Source organism: Capra hircus, chromosome 11 (assembly GCF_001704415.2).
Source record: "Capra hircus breed San Clemente chromosome 11, ASM170441v1, whole genome shotgun sequence".
Classification (NCBI taxonomy): Eukaryota; Metazoa; Chordata; class Mammalia; order Artiodactyla; family Bovidae; genus Capra; species Capra hircus.
Genome location: NC_030818.1, coordinates 44,384,285 through 44,405,235, shown reverse-complemented (window position 1 = coordinate 44,405,235; position 20,951 = coordinate 44,384,285). Strand labels below are relative to the sequence as shown.

Here is a 20,951-nt window from a genome sequence, read left to right as displayed (position 1 = left end):
CTAGAGCAGCCAGGCCTCTACGTTTTACTGTCCAATAGTTTACCCTAACTCAGGGAGCAAGTGCTGCCTCTGGTGGTGAGTGGACTTCATGGTTAGAGTTCAGTAACTGGCTGGTTAGGGTGGTCTTAAAGTTGCCTCTTTCTGCATCTTTCCTTGTCTTTCAGTTATTCAGGTTTCCTGCCATGCCATTGGTCATCCTGAGTCATGTTATCTTGGCTTGAGTGTCTCTGCTGGTGCTGAGTCCATGAGTCTGAGCATGTCCCACTTACTGTTTAAAAATCTTGTAACAGGCCCAGCTTCTTCCCAGCAACCTTTGAGGAGCCTTCGAGAGAGGAGAAGTGCAGACCTCCCGTTCCTGGATGTGCAGGTCACGGCCCGGGAGGAGGGGGAGGGGATGGAGACCACGGACCTGGAGCGCGGCTCTCCCACCAGCACCCCTGCACAGTCCCTGGAGCAGCTGCTCAGTTCTCCTGAAGCCAGGCTCGGTGCGCTCCTCTGTCTGATTCTGTCATCCTGTCTAATTAACGTCACACTGATTTATACGTGCTCTTTTGAGCTACTCTTGGAAACAAAATTTTCAGTATTCTCCTATTTTACAAATGGAAATTTTGACTATGGTCAGATTTGGCTTTCTGTTTTTGGCTTGTTGACTTTGAGCCTGTTCCTTCATGTATTATTTAAGTAATAATGCCCCCCTCACCTTGTATGAAATCCTCATGGAAGACCACTGAAATTACTGTCTCCCAGTAACTGCTGGTATTTCCTCCCTTATGAGCACAGTGACACCAGCTCCCAGAACGTGAACAGATGCAGGAGGGTGAGCTGGTGCTGACCTGGTGGCCTCACAGCTTCCAGGCCAGCAGCCTGCTCCACAGCAGAGTCTGTTTTCCTTTGTCACATGCAGCCTTGTAACTAGGGCGTGGGGGTGGACCTGCAGAGCCAAGTGGCCATTCTAGGGTGTTTTCTTGCTTATCTGTTAAAATTTTCACTCGTGACCCCTCATTTTGGGAATTAACGTTGGACGATTACTTGCAGAGCCGCCTGCGTGGCACAACGAATTCACCAAAGAAGAGTTGGTTCAGAAGCTCAATTCCACCACCAAGAGTGCCGACCACTTAAATGGCCTGCTTCGGGAAACGGAAGCCACCAACGCCATCCTCATGGAGCAGATTAAGGTGGGGGACACTGCCTCCAGGAAGCCCTCCACACTAGCTTGTGCATCCTCGCCGCACCTTTGTTGTCATTTTTAAGGGCGTTTCGGGGGAAAAGAAGGAGACACAGCGTTCATCTTTCATGTTAACCCCTTTCGCTTCGCTTCTCTGACACCAGCTTCTGAAGAGTGAAGTCAGGCGGCTGGAGCGGAACCAGGAGCGGGAGAAGTCAGCAGCCAACCTGGAGTACCTGAAGAATGTGCTGCTGCAGTTCATCTTGCTGAAGCCGGGCAGCGAGCGGGCGCGACTGTTGCCTGTGGTGGACACCATGCTGCAGCTCAGTCCTGAGGAGAAGACCCGGCTGGCGGCCGCTGCCCAAGGTGAGCAGGGCACCAGACGGGGTTGTGCTGTGGACCAGTATGTCCCGTGCTTGGTAGGAAACGCTGGCTCTGCTTCCTGGGGACGGCACCATGTGTGCATCCCTTCCACGTAGAAGGGAGCGTGCAGTGTCCAGTGTGATCTCCAGTTCCTTGAAACTGGACTTGTGACCCTAGTTTGGGTTCTCCCCGTGAATTTGGTTTCCTTCTGTGCCGTGCTGTGTGTCATGTGTCAGATGTCCTCGCTCTGACCCTCAGAGAGGAAGACAGTGGGCACTGTAGGCCTAAGGACAGGCAGGTGTGCAGCGTAGAGAGTAACCTTCTGTTTCGCCCCACAGGTGAGGAGGAGAGCGGGTCCCGCTCCTCGGGCTGGGCATCCTACCTGCACAGCTGGTCTGGACTCCGGTAGACTGACGGGAGAGCGCTGTTTATGAACCAAATAGTCTGGCAAAAAAAGGCTCATGTATGTCACTGTCATTGTGGTCTAAAACCAAGTGTATGTAATTCACATCTCCGTGCGTGTATCCACGCATGTGTCAGGTGAATTGAAGAGGGGCTCAGCCCATGGTGAACGCCCAGCAGCTGGAGTGTGGACACGGCTGTGGCCCTGAGACCCTGTGAATTCTGAAGTTAAACAAATTTTGGTACCATACCAGCTAGAATTTAGAGTTTTAAAAGAATGTTGTAAGACCATTTATCACAAGATCAGACTGGCAGGGCGATTGTTATCCTGGACAAATTGTTACAGAAAACTTGTGAGTTAGAATGTGAAGGAAGACGCTTTCCTGGTAAAGCGGACGTGTTTATGAAGGAACATCAAGTAAATGTGCTGCAGTCCACCCCCAAGTCTAAGTTAACATGTGACTGTGTCCTTATTTCCTTTAAAACTCCTGGGGCTGGGGGCGATGGAGAGGGCCCCACTCCACTGCTGGACGTTCACCGTGGACTGAGCCTCTTACAGTCCATCTGACGCATGCAGTGTGTGGACACACACAGTTTCGGACCAAACGATGAGCTGTTCTGTTTTCTCCAAAGTATGTTATCTCAGACTGGTTCTGTGGTCGCAAGCCCTGGTCGCCATGCTCCCTGATGGGGCGCTCCTGGGGGGGGTCTGCCCATATTCCTTTTGAGCTTCGGCAGCCTCTACACCGGAGTCTGTCTGGGGAATTTGCTCAGTTTGTCCAGAGAAACTTTCCAGTGCCCTGGCTGTGTCACTCGGCTTCCTGTCCAGAGGCAAGCCGGTGCTCACAAGTCCCGGCGCACCGGTCACTCGTGTGCTGCGGGGGGCCCCGGGGTATAGCTCCTGGTGGTGGTGGTGGTGGTACTTGACTTGATGCCTCTGAATATTCTGTGGACTGCGTCAAAAACGTGTTCTTAAATCATCAATGTGAAAACTCTATTTTTAATGTCTATTTGTTAAAAATCACCTCAATATGCTTGCTCTATGAAGTTGCTTCGGCTTCTAGTCCACCCTGTGATCTTCGGTCTCAGCTGGTGAACTGACTTTGTATTACGGTTATGGGAACATTGGTTTCCAGTTTACTTTAACTGAAATTTGCTGCTGACATGTTGAGTTTGTTCTTTAACAAATAATCTCAATATCTGACTTTCCTCTTGTTTCAGAAGAACAGACCTAACTAGTGAATGTATTAATGAAAATGCTTCTATTTCAGAGCTGACTTCTAAGAATTTAGTTTTTTTACTTGATAAACTGTGAATATGAGTATGCCAGAAGCATACGAGGTAACTGTTATAATATTTAAATAAATCTCACTTTCTCTCTAAGTCCAGGCTATCAGCCTGTTTTGAAATAGGGGCTCTACCTATGGACATAATAACAAAAATGCCTTGTATGATCAGAAATTATTACTTCAATTACAGAAGGGATCCCCCTCCCTGGTTTCCACAACGAGAGGAAGTGTAATGATTATTTTAATATTTCTATTAAATGTGTTGGACTGTATATCATATTGTTAATACCTACTCTTCTGTTATGTTAGCCTCGGCTTCCTAAGGGTCTTGAGTTGGTTTATGAAATGGATTTTGGGTTCCTTCTCTGCCGTCTTGACCAGTTAGGACCTTGGACCCCACCCCTACCCGGGTGCTCAGCTCAGGGGGCCTCAGGTTGCCTCAGGGTTCTGCGCATCTGTGCGTCTGACACCCGCCTTCTGGCTGAAGCTGGAGACCACCTGGCCCTTCCATGGGTGCTTCTCAAGTTCTGCCCTCTGTGGTGTGAGGGTCTCCCATACTATGAGCTCTGCTTACATTCCAGACAGTGTACATGGAGGCTTACGTTCCTTTAAACAGAAGTGAACCACTCACCAGCAGAGCAGGGGTCCTGTACCCCCTGGTAGCTAATGATGAGAGCGAGAGGTCCCATGGAGACATGGCTTTGGTGTTCAGTGAACAGAACACATGAAAATACTCGCATGTGGTTAGTAGGAGCTTGGCAGTGGCACTTGGTGCAAGACTTTTGTTTCATGTCCAGAAGCTTTCATGTCTGGAAATCAGCTGTGGCAGGGCTTCCCTGGTGGCTCAGTGGTAAAGAACCTGCCTACCAGTGCAAGAGATGCAGGTTCGATCCCTGGGTCGGGAAAATCCTCTGGAGAAGGAAATGGCAGCACACTCCAGTATTTTTGCCTGGAAAATCGTATGGACAGAGGAGCCTGGCGGGCTGCAGTCAAGTGAAACTCACTCAGTCACGTCTGACTCTTTGCGACCCCATGGACTGTATAGACCATGGAATTCTCAAGCCTAGAATACTGGAGTTGATAGCCGTTGCCTTCTCCAGGGGATCTTCCCAACCCAGGTATCGAACCCAGGTCTCCTGCATTGTGCGCAGATTCTCTGCCAGGTGAGCCATTGGGGAAGCCCAAGAACACTGGAATGGGTGGCTGTGCTGCCTCCAGGGGATCTTCCTGACCCAGGAGTTGAACTGGGGTCTCATGCGTTGCAGGCGGATTCTTTACCAGCTGAGCTACCCGGGAAGCCCTGCAGTTGGTGGGGTGGCAGAAGAGAGAGTGAAACGTGACTGAGTGCACACACCGCATGCCACTGGGTCAGCTGTGGCTTCAGAAGAGAACAGCCGACTGTTCAGGAGCACAGCCTGATAGAACTGGCAGTGCCTTCCAGCTGATTCACCAGTAGGTGATGAAGAGCATTTGGGTGTTTATGTATCGGTTCACCTGCCTGCAAAATGTGATTACATGGGAAAAAGAACCAAGTCCTGACATTGAGTTGTTACTGTTTTAAATAATAGGCTCTTGTGAGTTGACTGTGAAGGCTGAGTGCCGAAGAATTGATGCTTTTGAACTGTGGTGTTGGAGAAGACTCTTGAGAGTCCCTTGGACTGCAAGGAGATCCAACCAGTCCATTCTGAAGATCAACCCTGGGATTTCTTTGGAGGGAATGATGCTAAAGCTGAAACTCCAATACTTTGGCCACCTCATGTAAAGAGTTGACTCATTGGAAAAGACTCTGATGCTTGGAGGGATTGGGGGCAGTAGGAGAAAGGGACGACCGAGGATGAGATGGCTGGATGGCATCACGGACTCGATGGACATGAGTCTGGGTGAACTCTGGGAGATGGTGATGGACAGGGAGGCCTGGCGTGCTGCGATTCATGGGGTCGCAAAGAGTCGGACAAGACTGAGCGACTGAACTGAGCTGAACTGTGAGTTGAACACTGAATATGGTGTGGAAATGTGATTTCAGTTCAACAGTGCAGGTGACTGCCTGGTGTCCCGTGGAGGACGGGCCCACTCCCACCCACGTGGTGCCCCTACCACGTGAGTCTGCCCTCACCCTCCTATCTGGGGACAGAGGCCACCCCCCTGTAAAAAGGCAAGGAAGCCTAGCCATAGTTATTTGGACCCAGATGCAGGGTTCCACCCTAGGTAAACCAATCAGTGTCTGACTCTGCAACCCCACGGACTGCTGCATACCATGCTCCCCTGCCCTTCACTATCTCCCGGAGCTTGCTCAAACTCACGTCCATCGAGTCAGTGATCCCATCAAACCATCTCATCCTCTGTTGTCCCCTTCTCCTCGTGCTTTCAGTCTTTCCCAGTATCAGGATCTTTTCTAACAAATCAGCTCTTCCCATCAGGTGGCCAAAGTATTGGAGCTTCAGCATCAGTCTTTCTAATGAATATTCAAGGTTGATTTCCTTTAGGATTGATTGGTTTAATCTTGTAGTCCAAGGGACTCTCAGGAGTCTTCTCCAGCACCTGAGCTCAAAAGCATCAATTCTTTGGTGCTCTGCCTTTTTCATGGTCCAACTCACACCCGTATATGACAACTGGAAGAACCAGACGTTTGACCAGAGCTTTGACTATAGTTTACGTGCCACACAATTCATTGTTTAAAGTGTACAACTGAATGTCTTTAGTGTAGTCATAGTGTTGTGAAACCATCTCCATGTTAGAAAATTTTATCATTCCAGAAATAAACTCCTTACCTATGGGCAGCCTCTCCGCCACTAACCCTCCCACCTTTGACAGCCACTGATCTGCTATCTGTCTGTAGATTTGCCTGTTTGTGTAATGCCTATTACACTGCAACTAATTTGTTCCTAATCTCCAAATAATAACCAGGTAAGATTAAATGAAATGATACAGTAAGAGGCTGACTCAGCAGTGTCTGGTATGTAGGACACATATGATAAATGTTAGATGGTTTTAATTCCTACTTCACATGTATAATTAAAGCTTCCCAGGTAGTGCAGTGGAAAAAGAATCTGCCTGGCAGTGCAAGAGACACAAAAGATGCAGGTTCAATCCCTGGGTCAGCAGCATCCCCTGCAGTAGAAAATGGCAACCCTCTCCAGTATTTTTGCTGGGAAATCCCATGGGCAGAGGAGCCTGGTGGGCTACAGCCCATAGAGTCGCAGAGAATCAGATACAGCTGAGCACATATACACACATCACATGTGTAATCACCAACCAGTTTCAGTGCATTCTGGTTGCTGTCACTACCAAGGAGATTAACATCACTGTTACCAGTGAAGTCGTCATGGCTATAAATCTTTTTCTGAGGGATGTACTGAATTCTAAATGCAAAATTAAAGATGCTAACATCAATGACATTTGGGTCATTCTGGCTACTCCTTTCCTAATTAGCAAAAGCCATCTTTTATTTTTTAAAGCAATTAAAAATGTAAGACATATACCATAAGTGTTAGATGGTTTTATTTTCTACTTCACATGTGTAATTCAGGCTTCCCTGGTGGCTCAGATGATTAAAAATCTGCCTGCAATGCAGGAGACCCAGGTTCGATCCCTGAGTTGGGAAAATCCCTTGGAGAAGGTAACAGCAACACACTTCAGTATCTCTCCCTGGAAATCCAATGGACAGAGGAGCCTGGCGGGCTACAGTTCACGGGGTCACAGAGGCAGACACAACTGAGTGACTAATGCTTTCATGTTTATCTGGAATATTACAATTTCAGCTAGCCATATTTCTTGTATCTTTCTTGGTAACTTAGAAGAAAACAGGCATTTGTTTTTTTATCAACTTTAAAAAGTTGATGCTGTTTCTTAACCTGTTTGCTATAGATAGAGGGTGTGCTTTCCTTGAGGGGCTCTTGAGAACTGGCCATGGCTTCCTGTTCCTTTTTCTTCACCCCACCTGGCTACCAGAAGGCCGCACTCCCTGGACAACCCTTCTGTTTCAACTTCAGTCTTTATTCTCACTAACTTCCCTGAGGGAATGGGTCTGTGCATGAAGCCTGACCTACCAGGCTTCAGAAAAATCTCCATTATCTTGGAATGTATTTTCCGGTTGCTTTGTTTGAGCCTAGGTGTAATTGTGTGACTCACCGCACCGAGGAGGGGAGCATGAGGACGAAAGTCTGGTGGAGCAGACAGAAGAAAACAAGACACCACAGGCTTTCAGAGAAAGGGATTTTTTTTTAATTAAAATTTATAAATATGAAAAATAGTACCTGTACCATGTCAGGTTCTACAAAGAGTCACATCTGCTAAGAGCATTGTTTGTTAATCACAGTTGATTGCCTTCGATATCTTATTTGTACACAGAAGCATACTTTTTATTATTTCTCTTATGACCAAAGTAGAGGTTAGAATTAAGACCCATTCTGAGCAGTCTAACAGTTTATTTCAGTGCAGTTTAAGATTATAAGAAGACAGTCTTTCCAAAGAGTGAAATACAGGTTTTCACAAAGTTTGAATCTGTAGCAGTCTGTGGAACAATATATCAATATACTTTCTACATCAAGCATAATTAGTAAAGCTCTACATTTTGTGATATAAAGTGATCCTGTTGTAAGCTGAAAACTCATGTTCAGCACTGGATGGTGTCCAATGTTTAATTCCTGTGATTCATTCTGAGTTTCTGACTGAGATCACTCTCTGGCCTTGCACGTTTCTCCTGGGACCCATAAAATATGCAACTAACTTAATTTCATGACTGTACTATTTCTGCTTCCTTTCCTGGAAAAGAAATCATTCAGATCAGCTTTCAAACTACCTTACAGACGACAACTTTGAAATATTTTAAAAGGAGCTCCTCTATTCTAGAACTGCTCTAATACAGTAGTCACTATTCACATGTGGATGTTGAAAGACTGAACTGTAGTTATTCCAAACTGGGATATATTGTAAGTATAAAATACACACCAGATTTTAAAGGCATATGAAAATAACTTGTTTCTTTGAGACAGCTTAAAAAACAAAAGTTCTGGCAGGAGTGACCAAGAGAAGGAGAAAGATGACACATATATAAATAATCTCATTAATAAACAGAAGACATGTAACAGATGGAGGCTTCCCAGGTGGCGCAGTTGGTAGAGAACCTGCCTGCCAATGCAGAAGACACCCTGGAGGAGGAAATGGCAACCCACTCCAGTATCCTTCCCTGGGAAATCCCACAGACAGGGGACCCTAGCGGGCCATAGTCCACGGTGTTGCAAACAGTGAGACACAACTGAGGTACTGGACAGGCACACATATAACAGATAAAGTAAAACTTCAAAAGATAGACTAAACAATTATGTGAAATGATTTTGAAACTTTGGAGATAAACTAATTTCTTTAAAACTTGAAATTTACTCGATATACTGTTAACCTATGATAATTGTGTAGAATTTAAAAGCTTGAAAAATCCTGTAACTGGAATAGAAATTGAAATGGTGCTTAAAATCTTCTCAAGAAGAAAACACAAAGTCCAAATGGGTTTGCAGTCATGTTCCGTCAAACTTTGAAGTAATAACTGTCCCTATTGGTTTACTCAGGCAATAAGAAAGGAAATGTTCTCTAAATTATTCTAGGAGACCAGCATAAGCCCTGATAAGCTTTTCTCTTCCCTCAAATGGCAGCATACTAAACAAACTTCCCCCCTTGTTTTATTTCCTAACTTAAAATATATCTTGGAGGTGGTTGTTCAGTTGCTGAAGTCATAGAAGTCATTCTTTATTACTACAAATCATCTGTCTTATTTAACTGTTGTGAAATATACATAAAATTGACCTTAAACATTTTTAAGTGTGCAGTTCAGTAGCATCAAGTATATTCACATTGTTGTACAACCTCCAGGGCTTTTTCATCTTGCAAAACTACAAGTGTATCTGTCAATTAGAACTCCTGACTTCCCCTACCCCCAGCCCCTGACCCCCACCATCTACTTTCTGTCTCTGAGTTTGACGCCTCTGGGGACCCAGTATTTGTCCTTTTTCATCTGACTGATTTCGCTCAGCATAGTGTCCTCAAGGTTCATCTGTGTTGTAGCATACATCAGAATTTCCTTGCTTTTTAAGGCTGCATGATATTCCATTCTGTGGATGGACTCCATTTTGTGTATCCATTTCTCCATCCATGGACCTGTCTCCACTTTTGGCTATTGTGAACAATGTTGGGAATGAACATGGGTGTACAAATATCTCTCCAACTCTTCAGATGTCTGCTTTCAGTTTTTTTGGATATATACTCAGGAATGGGACTGCTGGATCATGTAGTAGTTCCATTTTTAGTTTTCTTGAGCTTTCATACCCTTTGCCACAGTGGCTACAGCAACTTACACTCCCACCAAAAGTACACGAGGGCCTCAATTTCTCCACCAAAACAACATCTTGGTCAGCACATGTTGACAGCAGCATCGCCCTGGACAGGTTTCCCTGGTGGCTCAGACAGTAAAGAATCCACCTGCAATGCAGGAGACCTGAGTTTGATCCCTGGGTGGGGAAGATTCCCTGGAGAAGGGAATGGCAACCCCCTCCAGTATTCTTAGCTGGAGAATCCCATGGACAGAGGAGCCTGGTGGATTATAGTCCATGGGTTTGCAGAGTTGGACACCACTGAGTAACTAATGCTTTCACTTCACTTTCCTCCTGGACAATAAGGTGGTTCTGATTTGCATTTCCCTAATGACTAGTTCAAGCTGGTTTTAGAAAAGGCAGAAGAACCAGAGATCAAATTGCCAACATCCGCTGGATCATGGAAAAAGCAAGAGAGTTCCAGAAAAACATCTATTTCTGCTTTATTGACTATGCCAAAGCCTTTGACTGTATGGATCACAATAAACTGGAAAATTCTGAAAGAGATGGGAATACCAGACCACCTAACCTGCCTCTTGAGAAACCTATATGCAGGCCAGGAAGCAACAGTTAGAACTGGACATGGAACAACAGACTGGTTCCAAATAGGAAAAGGAGTACATCAAGGCTGTATATTGTCACCCTGCTTATTTAACTTATATGCAGAATACATCATGAGAAACACTGGGCTGGAAGAAGCACAAGCTGGAATCAAGATTGATGGGAGAAATCTCAATAACCTCAGATATGCAGATGACACCACCCTTATGGCAGAAAGTGAAGAGGATCTAAAAAGCCTGTTGATGAAAGTGAAAGAGGAGAGTGAAAAAGTTGGCTTAAAGGTCAACATTCAGAAAACGAAGATCATGGCATCTGGTCCCATCACTTCATGGGAAATAGATGGGGAAACAGTGGAAACAGTGTCAGACTTTATTTTTCTGGGCTCCAAAAATCACTGCAGATGGTGATTGCAGCCATGAAATTAAAAGACACTTACTCCTTGGAAGGAAAGTTATGACCAACCTAGATAGCATATTCAAAAGCAGAGACATTACTTTGCCAACAAAGGTCCGTCTAGTCAAGGCTATGGTTTTTCCAGTGGTCATGTATGGATGTGAGAGTTGGACTGTGAAGAAAGCTGAGCACCGAAGAATTGATGGTTTTGAACTGTGGTGTTGGAGAAGACTTGAGAGTCCCTTGGACTGCAAGGAGATTCAACCAGTACATTCTAAAGGAGATCAGTCCTGGGTGTTCTTCAGAAGGAATGAAGCTGACGCTGTAACTCCAGTACTTTGGCTACCTCATGCGAAGAGTTGAGTCATTGGAAAAGACTCTGATGCTGGGAGGGATTGCGGGCAGGAGGAAAAGGGACGACAGAGGATGAGATGGCTGGATGGCATCACCGACTCAATGGACGTGAGTTTGAATGAACTCCGGGAGATGGTGATGGACAGGGAAGCCTGGCGTGGTGCAATTCATGGGGTCGCAAAGAGTTGGACTCGACTGAGCAACTGAACTGCACTGAACTGAATGACTAGTGATGTTGAGCATATTTTCATGTGCTTATTGACTATTCTTTTTTTTTTTTTAAACAGAGGTGTTGCAGGTAGAAACATTATTTAATGTCCTGGTTAAACAAACTTTCTGAATTGCTCTTAAAAGCAAAACTGCATTGGCCCTCCTGGTACTACTGTTGTGGCCATTTCTGTACCACTGCGGCACGCCCGCTTTGCCCCACCCCATTCCTCCTTAAGGAGCAGCTTTACCCGCTGGGCTTTAGCCTTTCCTGAGAACCATCCTAGAATAGGGGTCTGCAGCGCTGCTGAGACTCCAGGAGTGACCCCATCGCCAGGACCTGGTCAGAGTTGACTTCTCAGCACCAACACCGGCCACCTCCGCGGCCCACAGATTGGGGTGTGGGGACGGCGGAGCACGAGGGAGGGTGAACCGGCCCCGAATCCAGACCGGCTTGCTGCATGGGACCCCTGGTCCCCTGGCCAGTGTCCAGCACCGGGAGGGCGGGGCCTCGGTGCGCGGGGCGGGGCCTATCTGGAGGCAGGGTCGAGATTCGAGCGGGCTGTTCCGGAGGGCGGGGTTGGAGGTGCGCCAGTTCCGGGAGCGGGGCGGACAGGGCCGGGGCCTAGATGGAGGCGGGGGCCGACATCCGGGAGGGCGGTTCCGGGGGCGGGCCAGGCTGGGCGGGACCGCTTCTTGGTGGGCGTAGCCTTCGCGGCCCTGGCCCGCCCCTTCCTGCCCGGGCGCGCAGCGAAGAGGAGCGGCGGCGGCTCGGCGGTAGCGACCGGAGCGGCGCGAGGACGCGGTGCTGGTTCGCGGGGCCGCGGAGATGCTGGGCGTGGCGTCAGGAATGACCAACAGGTAATATCGCGCGGGTGGTGAGCTCGAGGCTGGAGCCGGAGCCACAGCCACGTCGGCGGTGCTGCCGCCGGGGCGGCCCCTCCCTGCGGCGCGGGCGGACAGGCCTGCAGAGCCGGGCCCCGAGTGGACCGCGAGCCGGCCCGGCGCTCCTCGCCCTGCTCGGGTTGCAGGAGGCGTCCGTGAGGGCGAGGACGGCTCAAGGCTAGAGATTTACCGGGTTAGAAACGGAACAGACCTTAAAGGATATTTACTCATTCATTAAATGTAAAATGAGTCTGTGATCTCAACGTGTATAACGCATGCTTCATGAAAATAGCGTTTTCCTAACAAAAAATTCAGTGCGACGAGAGCCGTGCTTGTACATTTTGCAAATCTCCTAAATGTGTGCATTTCCCTGCCTGTTCTGCCTTCAGTCCGCTGCGGCCCATTTTGCTTGAAATCCGAAGAAAACCCTCTCCTACGTAGAGATGCGGTTGGAAGAGGGAGCTTTTCACGTAGTTGCGGTATTTTCTGTTATTACTCCAAAACTGAGTAACTTAATGTTTCTTAAACGTGAGTTCGCTATGGAGTCCTCAGTCTCACCGGGAGCTTTTCACTCGCGGTGACGCTGAAATTCTCAGCGGGCCCTGAAGTTCAAAGGGGCTGCTTGCTCCTGATTGTAACAGGCATGTTCCTTGTTTGGAAGCGTTGATTCACTGAGTTAGGCAGATCTTCCAAATGTTGACACATCTCTTTATGCAGTGTCACTAAGTAACATTTGTTAATATCACTTGTCATCCTCTCCTTAGAAGATCTTTAGGTTTGAAACTGTCTCTCAAGCTCCAGGCAGTGGAAAGAAGTTTTCCAATATTCTCATTCTCAGTTGGAAGCTTGATTTTTATTATTGGTAGGAAACTCTTGTCAATTGTTTTCTTCAAAGTAACAGACTCGCTTTGTTTAGTTTCAAGAAATGTCTGCCAAATACTAGTCTAAAAACCATAGTTTGTTATTCTTTCTGGTAAAAACTGTAGACCATGAAAAAAACCGTCTGATTGAGTGGTCCCTGGGTCACCCTCTTGCTTGCCCTGCAGACAATTGTCCTACTGTGGTGAGCGGCCCAAGTGCTTCATTCATCACAAGAAACAGAACAGAAGGTCAGAGGTCGAGATTTAATAACGTCAATAATTGTTACTGCTTCATTAAGGACAACTTTTTGTTTCTAGAAAAATTTATTGAAAATTAAATGGATACAAAATTTAACATGTATGTAAGGTATGAAGAATGACAGTACAATGGATACAATATGGCTTGAGTATAACCATCTCCCTTTATTTTCTTTGGCTGCACCACATAGCATGTAGGATCTTAGTTCCACAACCAGGGATCGAAACTGCACCCCTGCATTCCTGCATTGAAAGTGCAGAGTTTTAACCACTGGACCACCAGGGAAGTCCCTAAGCAGGTCCTTTTAAGAGCCTTGCTTATCTTCTGATCCCATCACATTGCTATCCTGAATTTTCCTTTAGCAGTCCCTTACTTTTTCTTTTTTTTTTTTTTAGTGCTAAGTACATTCGTAGTGTTGTGTGACCATCGCCAGTATCTATCTCCAGAACTCTTTTTTCTTGCAAAAGTGAAACTACTTCCCATTAAACAACTTCCCATTTCCCTCTCCCTCCAGCCCCTCATCACCCTCGTTGTGTTTTCTGTCTCTGATTTTGACAATTCCAGGGACCTCGTGTAAATGGATCATCCTGTCTTTGCTTTTTGTGACTGGCTTATTTCACACAGCATATCATCCTCAGTGTTCATCCAGTTTGTATTTTGTGTCAGAATTTCCTTTCTTTTAAGATTGAGTAATACTCCATTGTATGTTTATACCATTTATTTGTTTATTTATTCATCCTCCAGTGGACACTTGGGTTGTTTCCACCTTTTGGTTATTGTGAATAATGCTGCTTTGAAAATGGGTGTACTTTTTTTATCTGAAACTTTTATTGAGATAATTGTATTGGGGGGGTGGGGTTTCCCTGGTGGCTCAGCAGTAAAGAATCCTCCCTGCGATGCAGGAGATACAAGTTTGATCCCTTAGCCATGAAGATCCCTTGGAGAAGGAAATGATAACCCACTCCAGTATTCTCTCCTGGGAAATCCCATGGACAGAGGAGCTTGGTGGACTACAGTCCAGGGGGTCCCAAAAGAGTTGGACATGGCTTAGCGACTAAAGAACAACAACAATTTTTTTATTTTATTAATTTTTTATGTATTCATTTATTTATGGCTGCTTCATGTGGCACACAGGATCTTAGTTCCCCAACCAAGGATCCAGTGGAAGCGGGAGCTTCTTGGCATTATTATGAAAACGGTTTTGATCCACAGGCTTCTTAAAAAGGTCTTGGGAACCTTCCAGGGTTTCCACACCACCCTTTGAGAACCACTGTTAACATCATCTGAAATCAGGAGGAAAGTAGAGATTCTTGGAATATTTAAAAAGAAGTATCTACAAAGAGTTCTCTTAGAAATGAGTGTCGAGTGCTTGTTGTAGTGAGTGCTTTCTGTTTGGGAGGAGTTTTAGTGGGACTTGAAGAACCGCTATGGGAAAAGCAACTTCTGCTTTGAAGGATTTTTCTAGGGCACAATGCCAGCGTGTCATGAAGGGGTGATGCCCTGGTGGGGTTTCTTCTAGATCTTCACTGCCCTGTGCCTGTTTGCGTGTGAGGAAACCATGCTCTTAGTTTAACTGGTGAGAAATTGGCAGTAGGGAAGATGGTTCCGTTAGGATGTCGTGTGCCCTGCAGGCTTAGGATGTGAGGACCACGGTCATCACCCCTCTTTCATTTGGGATGGCCTTGAACTAGTTCCTGGACGGTCTTTCTCCTGCTGAATGTGGGTGGCTTTCCCTTTCCTCCCCAAAGCGGGGAGTATCTTCCGGCCCTCCTGAGGCCCCAGGGGCTACAGGTTGGGGGAGGCGGATCCAGGCTGATGATGGAAGCTCCAAGCTTTCCCTTGGAAGCCTCTGTATTCAATAGTCCTGTGTCTGTTCTTCAGACAGTCGTTTAAGTAAACCTCAGTGTAGGTCATGTTCTCAGCTAGGGCTGCACTTAAATAGAAGGAGAAGCATCTCAAACCATTCGTCGCTTTTACGTTTCTCCTAATTGTGCTTTAAGCTGTGGTTTCCCACCCACAGGAATGTCCTCTGCATTACACGCTGGCCTGTGGCCAGGTTGTTTTCCTAAAGCTTTAAGTTATTTGAGAAACACGAGCTGGGGTGCCCATTGCCACATTCCGTGGACCCTCCAGCAGCCTTACGCCTCGTGAGATGTCCCCTCCTCTCTTATTTCGTCAGATGTTTCCACACAGGAGCTCATGGGAGGGGGTTCATTTTCCTGTATCTTTTTCATGTCGGAGCTTATTTGCCTTGGCGAGTCCACAGTGACTTTTGATGTGCAGGTTGGGAGGCTGCAAACACAGTGGGCTGTGCACAGTGTGTCCTGTGGGAGGAAGCAGAGGGTGGAGGGGCAAGCATGAATGCCCTTAAAGGAGCTTGGGGTGGGACACACCGGACTGAAGTAACTTGCCTGAGGTCAGGTAAGGTCCTACACAGGTGCAAGAAATAATATGCAAAGAACCAGTGTATTCGTTACCCAGTTTCCCCATCCATAGTCGCCAACAGTCGGACACGACTGAGTGACTTCCCTTTCACTTTTCACTTTCATGCATTGGAGAAGGAAATGGCAACCCACTCCAGTGTTCTTGCCTGGAGAATCCCAGGGACAGGGGAGCCTGGTGGGCTGCCGTCTATGGGGTCACACAGAGTCGGACACGACTGAAGAGACTTAGCAGCAGCAGCAGCATTTTGCAAAGCTGTGGTACGTGATCCCAGTCACAGTGTCAATGGCCGTGCAGTCCCTGGGTCTCACTCAAATTTCCCAGGTGTACCTGCGGTCATGGCTCTGGGACACCTCACCCAGGTGAGACTTTGATGTATCTGAGCCCCATTAACAGGATAACTCTGGATATTTCTGGATGGATTATTCTGTGTCACCACAGAGCTGTTGTGTCACAGAGTCCTGGATGTCAGTCTCTTTCAAGTCGATTCCACTTGTGAAGTGCGTCCTTGGGGACTTGCTGTTCCGAGGCCCCTGTGCCAGTGATCATGGTACTTCCTCCCGGAGGCCAGGGTCTCCTCCCACCCCACACGCTTTGCTCATAGGGCCAGCCCGACAGTCCTTCCTGTTGGGGGGCTCCTCTTCTGGCGCATCCGTTTGGGGACGAGTCTGAGCAGCTGCTTAGACAGATTGTAGGTTACTTCTGTGGGGAAGAGTGGTAGTGCTTATGTTGGATTTCATGTGTTTGTTTTTGCTCCTGAGGCCAGGCGCGTTGCTGTCTGCATAGGCCCGCCTGGGGAGTGTGGGTGGCGGGCATGTGGGCACGTGAACACGGTGCTGTCTGGGCCGCTAGCAGGTCCTTGTTGTCCTCGACACGGAGGACTCAGCAGCGGGTTCTTAGGTGCTGGGTGGGTGCGGCCACAGAGATTCAAGGGGGATGGGACGTGGCCCCAGCTCTCGAGAATCTTTCAGTGTGTTCTTCTTCATGTCAGTTCCACGTTTTCCTGGAGCACCACATTGAGCACATCACCTCCCTTTTCAGAATGTTAAGAAGACTCCTGACTGCCTGTCAGATAAGGTCCGGACTCCCGCACCTGGCACTCAGGCTGTTTGTCGCCTTCTGACTGGTTGTTGGCCCCCTCAGCCCCTTGTCTCTGAAGGCACTCTGCACAGCCCCAACCTCAGGGCCTCTGCTCACGTGGCTGGAAAACCTTCCTCTCCTGTGTCTTCTTGGCCATTGCAGCAGAGTGGCTGCTTGGCCCTTGGATGCTGAGTTCCTGAAACATGGATTGAGGTTGTGCTGGAGCCTCAGGGCTCAGAGCTCATGTCCTTCCTCCTAGAACACTTTGACCTCCTTCGGGTGACTACCATCTCGTGTTTTATGTTGTGGTTACTTGTGTGTGCATGCTCAGGCACTTCAGTCATGTCCAACTCTTTGTGACCCTATGGACAGTCACCCACCAGGCTCCTCCATCCATGGGATTCTTCAGGCAAGAATACTGGAGTGGGTTGCCCTGCCCTCCTCCAGGGGATCTTCCTGCCTCAGGGATTGAACCCGCGTCTCTTATGTCTTCTGCATCAGCAGGTGGGCTCTTTACCACTGGTGCCACCTGGGAAGCCCCGTAATTACTTGTGTCTGTGTCTAATCTTTTCTGCCAAATCATAATCTCTAGAAGTAAAGGCACATCTTCATCGGGTTTGTTAGATGTCCAAGGAAGAATGAATTGGATTTAGATGGGCTTCATTTCTCCTTTTCTTCAGTCATCAGTGAACTGACGAGTCCACAGCCGGCTCTGCTGGATGCCTGTGACAAGCTTTCAATAAAGTCATAAGACTTGGGGTGAGAGGAGCTGGCCTGCACACGTGGTTTAGCTGAACTCTGCAGTGTGACGTCCCAGTGGCAGAGACCTGGCGTCCAGGGACCTCTGGAGAGAAATTCAGAGATGCTCAGCCATCCCTGTTAGATTATTTCTTCTCATGACTGGGCTGCCTTTTTGGAAACTTTCATACTAATAACTACCTTTTATTAATAACCTGTGGTTACACAAGTACTTTAAGGTGTTAAACATGTATTTCACAAATCTTACATGGCTGCACTGAAACAGGGCAGGAGACAGGCAAGCCACTGCTTCACAGGATTGGGGTAAGATGAGCGGAGGTTGATGCCCAGCCTCGTCCCCTTCCCGCATCCCCTACCCTGGTGTCCCCTCCCCCCCCGTGTCCCCTCCTGTTCAGATGAGGCCGAGGCTCCTGCTTCTCCTGGCTATCAGGGTGTCCTCTTCACGTGGTAGGTAGTCGCACCCCAAGTGTGGCTGTCGCGAGGGACTGCATTGTCTCACTGCCAGATGGTCCTTCCTTCTGAATGTGGAGATTGTAGATCGCACACTCGAGGCCCAGCTGGAAGATGTGTCAGGTTACCTTCGTCACTTGAACTTGGGGTGTGTGTTTCATCTTGAGCACCTGGCCCCTTTGCCTCCTGCTGGATGGGAGACCTGAGCTCGGAGAAGCACGTTGTCCGTGTCACACGTGAGCCCCACTCCCCTGTTCCACAGTGACTCGGTGGGGACCAGGCCTACCGTGAACCCTGAGCCCAGCCAGGCCAGGTCCAGGTGATGACCCTCAGGGGAAGGTGCCAGAATCCTCCTGTCACCCTCGGAGGACAACAGGGCAGGATGTGATGACCCCGCAGATCTTCCTCACATCTTTGGAACACGATGGTGAGAGATCGGTGCCGTGGGCCCCCCACCCCCACCCATGCCTCACACCCTCGCGAAAAGCAGTTCTCAGCCTTGGGCTCCTGGAGGCAGATGCAGAAATAGATGAAGATGAGCCTGCTAATAAGCATGGGATTACAGAAGGGACCTCAGGCCTCTGACTTATGGTTTCCTTCCAGATTGCGTTTATTCTTCGAATGTTTGAATTTAGGTTAAAAACTGAGCCTTATTCCTCAGGCTTGAGTTGAATGCCTCTGTCCGATGTTCTAATAGGAAATTTTAGAACAAAGTAAATATTCACTCACTACTTTCTAATTTTCTCATTCAGAGAGTGTGTGGGAAAGTGGTGTTGGAACATCGCCGTTTAGTTGGGGCCCACACCGGAATACACTTCCCTCGGGTGCGTACGCTCTGCGGCCAGAATTGCTGTCTCTTTGGCACGCGGCGTGGGCTTGTCACAGTGGGACGTGTGTGAGGGAACGGAGTGCAGTCTTCATTAGAATCTTGAGCTGGAGTAACTCACCCAGCACACCAGCAGACTCTGTTCTCCGAGTGTGGGCAGTGATGTTTTTGTAACAGCCGTGGATTCTTTGTAAACATAGCTGAGACTGGTTCTCTGTTTTCAAAAATGAGTCTGAGAAAGCTTCAGCTCTGACTAGAATCTGGAAGGTTCTGTTAGCACTTAGCCCATTTCGGGCAACTGACTATACTTACATGTTTGAGGATAATGATGAAAAAAATTTAAAAACCTTAGAAAATATATGCGTATAGGACACTAGGTTATCTGTCTCATAGGCCAGACCAGAATTGCAGTGATGTAACTGAACTGGGTGCCAGGCTAGTGTCTGAAATAATTTAATGCTGGTTCTGGACTTAATGTCCTTTTTTTTTTTCCAGTGCTGGCCTACTCACACCAGGAAATGAAAGCACTTTTTGTCTTTGGGTATTTGCCAGATCTGCCCAAAGCTCAAGGCATCTGCAGATGTCTGCTGGAGGCAGTTTCTGGATGCTGTTAACAGAGTGTATAGCATGGGTACTTGTACACAGGCTACGAGACTTCTGCTTCTCTGCTTCAGACCTGGGCCTCCCAGCACTGCTCAGATGCTTTCCCCTCCTGGTTTACTGGTGATGACAAAGGACAGCAGTGAAACTTGGAAAGTGATGCTTTAACTGTGTTACATAGCTGTCCGTTGAATGTGACAAAAGACAAAAAAGTTCCAACAATTCCTCAAAATTTCAGAGGTCTCAGTTTTCCCACAGAGGTCATCTGGAGACCGTGAGACCAGACTTAAAAAGAAGCGTTTTCCCATCTTGAGCCCTTTTGGCTTTTAAAATAAACATACACCCGCATCTCTTTCTGATGATGTGTTCAGTCATTGAGACACTTTCTATGAAGGAAGTTGTGGTGATGGTTTTTGGAATGTGGGGCTTCGGCAGATGCAGATTAAGTGGGTGGTGGAGCTCCAGGGACACAAGGCTTGGGAACTTTTTAGCAGTCAAGCTTTCTTCTGCACAGTCAGGCTAATTGAGCTTCCCAGGAGGAAGCATTCTTGGAGATTAGCTGAACAAATGGGGGAATGAAAGTCGAAGTCTGAGGTTGGGTCTGTTAGATGCATTTTGATAAAGAGCTTACATTCTAACAATCAGCATTGTCCACAAAGGCTGCCGGGGCTGTAGGGAGCCCTGGTATGCCATGCCCACGGACAGTGCGGAGCTCTAGGAAGCACTCAGGAAGTACTTGTCAATGAATAAATGATGGTGTCATGTTTTATTTGGTGTGTATTCTTTTTGGCTTCGTGAAATAGAGCTCTTTAAATGTTGCCATAATGTCATTCCTGAGTAAATGCTAATAAAGATGGCTTCAGTCAGCATTAAGATCAATTTGAAGGCTTATTTTAACTCCATGTGATTTCAGTAACTCTGTGCGGTGTTTCAGTATTCCCTGTCTTCCTGGGGTTAGCACAGGAACAGTTCTCTGACCTGAGGAGGTGCCACTCCGTGCCAGTGAGGCTTCCAGGGGTAGAGGTGAAATTTTCCCGGTGAAACGTTAAGTTTTTCCTGTGAACTTCTTCAGTTTCCATATTACTATTTAATTTCAGTACTGTTAATCAGAATTCCAGGTGGAGCCTTTTGGTGAAATTGGTAGAATTGTCCCGATGTTTCTTTCTTTGGAGGAATAAAGGGGCAAGAACAGCAGAGAGCTGCTTCCTGAAGGGAGGAAAGTGAGGGTGGGGGGAGCCGTGTTGTCTGTCTATACCCATCACGGCTCATCACACAGAGTCTGGGGTAACCAGGTTTTCAGGGGAAAAGAGGAAACTTACTCCTTAAAGTGCCATAAAATGGTGAGATCCTTTGTTAGCAGTTAGGGGGAAAAGCCAGTTTATTGCCTTAGAGTCTCATTTTCCATCAGCAGAAATTCCAGATGGATAATATTTAATACTTACATATAAAATCCGCCAGATAAACATGAAAATGTAATAGGAATGTTTCCCAGATTCCTAGAATGAGAAGTACTTTTTAAATTCAGAAGTTTTAAGAACCAAAAGGAAAGGTTTATTGGAAGGAGAATAAATTTCTGAAAATTAAAAACAAAAAACAGATTGGGAAAAGCATTTGCAACAAAACAAGATAGAAAGCATTAGTATTATGAATTGATCAGAATATGAGCACCTCATATGTGTGTAGGGGAAAGAACATGG

The 20,951-nt window shown here is 47.3% G+C and overlaps 2 protein-coding genes across 3 annotated transcripts in view; both read left to right on the top strand.

Moving 5' to 3' along the window:
• GCC2 (GRIP and coiled-coil domain containing 2) overlaps window positions 1-3,496 on the top strand; it is a 36,375-nt gene extending 32,879 nt beyond the window's left edge. The window contains exons 20-23 of the mRNA XM_005686651.2: window positions 291-485; window positions 1,036-1,175; window positions 1,330-1,531; window positions 1,867-3,496. Coding sequence (XP_005686708.1) covers window positions 291-485; window positions 1,036-1,175; window positions 1,330-1,531; window positions 1,867-1,937 — 608 coding nt within the window. The 3' untranslated portion in view covers window positions 1,938-3,496. The remainder of the gene's footprint in view (window positions 1-290; window positions 486-1,035; window positions 1,176-1,329; window positions 1,532-1,866) is intronic.
• LIMS1 (LIM zinc finger domain containing 1) overlaps window positions 11,801-20,951 on the top strand; it is an 81,045-nt gene continuing 71,894 nt past the window's right edge. Inside the window, exon 1 of one of the 2 annotated variants that reach the window (XM_018055310.1) lies at window positions 11,801-11,954. In XM_018055310.1, the coding sequence (XP_017910799.1) occupies window positions 11,923-11,954 (32 nt within the window). In that variant the 5' untranslated portion in view covers window positions 11,801-11,922. The remainder of the gene's footprint in view (window positions 11,955-20,951) is intronic. The other variant, XM_018055311.1, reaches the window with a different exon arrangement.